This window comes from Austrofundulus limnaeus, unplaced genomic scaffold (assembly GCF_001266775.1).
Source record: "Austrofundulus limnaeus strain Quisiro unplaced genomic scaffold, Austrofundulus_limnaeus-1.0 Scaffold213, whole genome shotgun sequence".
NCBI lineage: Eukaryota > Metazoa > Chordata > Actinopteri > Cyprinodontiformes > Rivulidae > Austrofundulus > Austrofundulus limnaeus.
This window is the reverse complement of record NW_013952615.1, coordinates 55,106-59,918: the sequence shown is the minus strand read 5'-3', so window position 1 is coordinate 59,918 and position 4,813 is coordinate 55,106. Positions and strand designations below refer to the sequence as shown.

Here is a 4,813-nt window from a genome sequence, read left to right as displayed (position 1 = left end):
GGGCATAGTAACAATATTTATTATTCTACATTTATACATTTTAGGCAACTAAGGCAAAAATGTAATTAATTTAGAAAGTCTTTTCATGACCCCACCTTGATGTTTCAGGACCCCACTTTGGGTCCCGACCCCAACTTTGGGAACCACTGCTTTAGCTCAGTATTTTCTAGTTCAAACCAGCTGTGACGTTTTGTGATTCACCACAAAGACCCCACCCTACAAATGATCCTGACTTGGTGTCTGATCAGAGAAAGACAGAAATGTAAAAGTAGAGGGGAGAATAAAAACATTAGAACTTGGGTTTTGCATTAGAGGTGAAATAAAAACTAGCTTTTGATTATGGCTATGAACAGACGACATTCTTACACTCCCAGGGTGAGTAACATGAGCTCATAAAATTAAGAAAGGAATTCTTTAACATATATATAGATGCTTGTATTGATATATTTGATTCATAGTAAAAAGTAATTGTGATATGTAAAAAAAATTGTTGTACTCACCATTCAGCTTATGGGATTTCATCTTTGTGCTTGTTTTCCTTTAATCGGATCAAAACTTAAGATTAGATTTTAGTTTCAGGTGTAAAATTTTAAAGGTGTCTGTTTAAAACTGAGATAAAGTTGCTACAATTATAGAAACATCATCATCAGCCTTATCAAATAGTTTTCTGCTGGCTAATTTAAACCAGCATGTGTCCTGACAGACTCTCATAAGGAACAGCCTCTTACCACAGACCTAGTTTGTGTTGAATAACTGTCTTTGTCTGAGTTGTTGCTACTTTATTAGAACGTTTGTTGTTTACCAAGACATATGACCGGGTCTGTGTGTGCGCCTCTGTGTTCTGCACCCTGAGGACTCTCCTGTTAAATATTTTGACTTATGAGACCGAACGGAAATGGTCATCTTTAAAATTATAAAAGCCTATAGTGTTCATTTTGCCCAATTTTGAAAATGTTAAACAGAAATTCATAAAATGAATTCAAGGCTTGGCATTATTTAAAGTGAATTTAAGAGAATACACATCATTCTGCAGCTTCAATGTTAGAGATTTAAACTAAGATGAATTTATGTTGGAAATTGATGGAATTTTATTCATTTCGATTGAATCTTAAAAAGTGTTATGTGCCATTGCACACGATATTGAGTAACCTTGTCTTCCTCCTCCTTTCATCTCATCTCACATTCTTATTGTTCTTTTTGTTTATTCCCATGTTTGATCATTTCTACATATTCCATCTCATCTGTACCAGCTGACCAGCCCATTGATCAGCAGAATGAGCAGTGGAGGAACAGTGGAGAGTGTTAAAACTCCAAAGGTAAGTTTATTTATTTCTCCTATAGAAAATGTGCAGAAATGTGTAGCTTTATCAATTTCTGTCAACTAACGAGTTCATGATAACCCACAGTTCCTTGTCGTCTCATTGCCTCTAAGGTCGGCTCCATAGTCGAGGTGACAGGAAAGGGTCAGAGAGGGACGGTGGCCTACATCGGCGCCACCCTCTTTGCCTCGGGAAAATGGGTGGGCGTCATCTTGGATGAGCCTAAAGGCAAGAACGACGGCACGGTGCAGGGGAAGCGCTATTTCACCTGTGAGGAGAATCATGGGATATTTGTCAGATCCTCTCAGGTTAGTGACGTAATGAGAAATGTGTGTTGTTAGAAGTCTGATTTTGTTGTTTAATTTACAAAAGTGACATACTTGTATCATCAGTATTTGTGCATAGTTCTACTCTAACATGACCTGGACTGTGTGGACTCTACAGATCCAGGTGGTGGATGAAGATCTGGGTAGCACCTCCCCAGAGACCCCCGAGTCCAGCGTGGCAAGGACACTCAAACAAAAGGGTAAGTATCGGGGTCTCTGACAGCTTTGTTTTAGAAACAAAAAAGTGATAAATATTAATTAAAGCTATAATTTACTGTTTTTACAGATGTTTCTGAGACTCCCAAACCAACCAAGCAGGTAAAAACTGCATCTTTAATTTTAAATGATTTTGTTTATTTAATTTTTTTCTGGTTTGGTTTGAAAGTCGTGGATTTCTGTATGTTGTTGTTTGTGTGCTGGAACTTTAACACTGATCATTCACATATCCAATATTAAATGAAATTGAGACATTTTAACCCATTTTTGCAGAGATGCTACATAAAACATGCTAATCAGAAAGGGCTGGAATGATGCCAGTTTTTTTTTTACTAACTTTCTTTTTCTTTTTTAAATTTTGTTTCCTAGTTTTTGTCTTTACCTTTTTGTTCTATAAGAGATGTATAATTTATTTATCTCTTGTTTTTGGGTTGACTTTTGTTTTTCTGAACACCTTTTGCAGACACCATCGAACATTAAGAAGGTACCGATAATTAAATTTAACACTTTTGCTTCACCGAGGTTGTCGTACATCTCACTAACGTGGCAGCTCGTCTTTTGCTTTGAAGTGTCCCTGTGCGTTTTTTTTTTTTTGGCATTTCCACATAAAATCATTAACTGCCACAAGCATATTATTTTGCTGCATATTCTTTTGTTTGCACTTTTTTTTCTTTGACATTTTAATTCTGGTGAAGGCATCCTGTGCACACAGAAAACATGATGGGTTGTCATTACTTGTGCATGATTTCATTTTTTTCTGTTCCTTAAATGATCAAAATGAACTTGTTTGAAAGGGTGCTAATTGATGCATGTAACATTCAACCAGTCGGTATAAACTAACAGTGAGATTCTTTCCTGCTGCTAAACTATTCTTGTACTTCATGGCTGAATGGGTTTTCTTGCCTGCGTGTGCGTTTGAATCCATCCTTCTTTCTCCAACCCACTTCCTCCTCCTCAGTCCTCGACCCACCGCTTTGCAAAGGTGAGCTTGTTTACTGGAAATGGGAGCAGAGGTTAAAGTGCATGTTGTTTATAACTGTTTGAATTTTTTTTTTGTTGTTTTTTTGGGAAAAAAAATTTTCATTCAGGATATGTGGTTTTGACATTGACTACAAAGTGAATCAATGGAAGTGACAATTAAAAAACACAAGGATAAATCCATAATGAATAAACTTACAAATCCTCCTTTTCACACAGATTGCTCTGCCAAAATTACAAACACAACAGACAAAAAGAGAACGATTTTGAATGACTCCACTTTGTTAAAGTGTTTAGTTGTAGAAGAAGTACAGAACACAGCAAGCTGAAAAATATCCTGTCACTTTTATCAGCAGAAGCAGAGATTGTAGACTAATGAAACTTACTTTTTTAAATATACTTTTTAAACTTGCAATACTTCTCAGCCTTTGTACACTTAGTTGTATAACTGACCTGTAGTTAAATCGGTGTGAATTGAGTAATATTATTTTAACTCACTGGTTAAACAAACCTGGTCTAACCCAGTCTCTGTGATCACTCTGTGGCAGTGGAGTGCTCCACGCCTCGCTCCTGCTACCTCCCTCCCCTCCCTCCTGCTTCGTCCCCCCATCCGCACCAGCCAGATGCTCCGGGTACGCTCTGAGTCAGAAAGCCTCTCGGCTCACCTCTTGAGAAGGTGGTGGGGAAAAAAAACACAGATGAATTTGTTTTCCTCTATGGCACAGGTGCTTTGGAGTCTGCGGGAACTTAAATGGCATTTGGTGTGGATGTAATTTCTACTGGAAGACACAGCAAACCAAAAAGATTTTCACTAAACATTTTGTAAATCTTTCAGTCTTTAATTCTTTTTTTCAAAGAATGTTATCTCACTGGGCTGCGACTGTTGGTGATGAACTGCAAATGACTGTCACAAGGTTGTTTCCAAAAGCTCTCAAGGCTTCCATAGAGGATGTCAGTTTCCTTGTGTGAGTAGCAGGGCCCTGCTCACCAGTCTCTGGAATTTTAAACTTGTTCAAAACATTTACAAAACAAATATCTTCTAAAATAGTCACAGTGTTGTTGCAGCATGTAAAGATTTTGTCTAATTGTTAAAAAAAAGTTACCTTTTTGACAGTTAGTCTTGTTTTCACTTCCAAATTAAAATGTCTATAAAACAAACAAAAAAAAAAACAATTTGATTGATTGAAATGTTTTATTTTGAACACATTTAAATCCTTCAATAATTAATTAGATTCAAGAAATAAGAGCCAAACAGACACTACTGAAAACATGACCTCCTTGGCAAAAGTAATAAACAATTTTTTAAAGACCAAAGAGACTAGTGTTGTAGTCATGACCACCTACCCCAAGACTGAGACAAGACTAAGACCAGAGTGAATTGGGACTGAGTCAAAACCAAGACCAGAATGGATTGAGACCAGAGTGTACTGAGAGTGAGACCAGTGTACTGAGACAGAGACAAGCTCAAGACCATAGTGTATCAACTTCGAGACCAGAGTGTATTAAGACCGTGACAAAACCGAGACCAAGACCAGAGTGTCTTAAGACCAGTGAGACTGAGACAAGACCATAGAATAAAATAGAATAGAATAGAAACAACCTTTATTGTCCCACGTAGGGAAATTCAGGTGGTGTAGTAGCAGCAGGTACATACATCAATTCACAAAACAGTATGTTGCTATGTGACAATATCAATTTTAGCAAAAAATAAAAGAATTAAAGATAGTAACAATAAAAATAAACATAGATCAAAATGAAAATAAGAACAATAATTACTGTACAGGACTGTCAGAGTATTAAGACCAAGACCATAGTGTATTAAGACTGAGACCAAGATCAGAGTGTATAGAGACTGAGACAAGACCATAGTGTATTAAGACCAAGACCATAGTGTATTAAGACCAAGACCATAGTGTATTAAGACCAAGACCATAGTGTATTAAGACCAAGACCATAGTGTATTAAGACCAAGAC

At 36.9% G+C, this 4,813-nt stretch overlaps 1 protein-coding gene across 7 annotated transcripts in view; it reads left to right on the top strand.

Moving 5' to 3' along the window:
* LOC106525120 (dynactin subunit 1) overlaps positions 1-4,813 on the top strand; it is an 18,357-nt gene that overhangs the window by 1,074 nt on the left and 12,470 nt on the right. For 3 of the 7 annotated variants that reach the window (XM_014019241.1, XM_014019238.1, XM_014019237.1), the window contains exons 2-8: positions 1,251-1,316; positions 1,433-1,627; positions 1,764-1,845; positions 1,932-1,963; positions 2,325-2,345; positions 2,820-2,843; positions 3,388-3,471. In XM_014019241.1, coding sequence (XP_013874695.1) covers positions 1,275-1,316; positions 1,433-1,627; positions 1,764-1,845; positions 1,932-1,963; positions 2,325-2,345; positions 2,820-2,843; positions 3,388-3,471 — 480 coding nt within the window. In that variant the 5' untranslated portion in view covers positions 1,251-1,274. The remainder of the gene's footprint in view (positions 1-1,250; positions 1,317-1,432; positions 1,628-1,763; positions 1,846-1,931; positions 1,964-2,324; positions 2,346-2,819; positions 2,844-3,387; positions 3,472-4,813) is intronic. The other 4 variants (XM_014019239.1, XM_014019242.1, XM_014019243.1 and 1 more) reach the window with 4 other exon arrangements.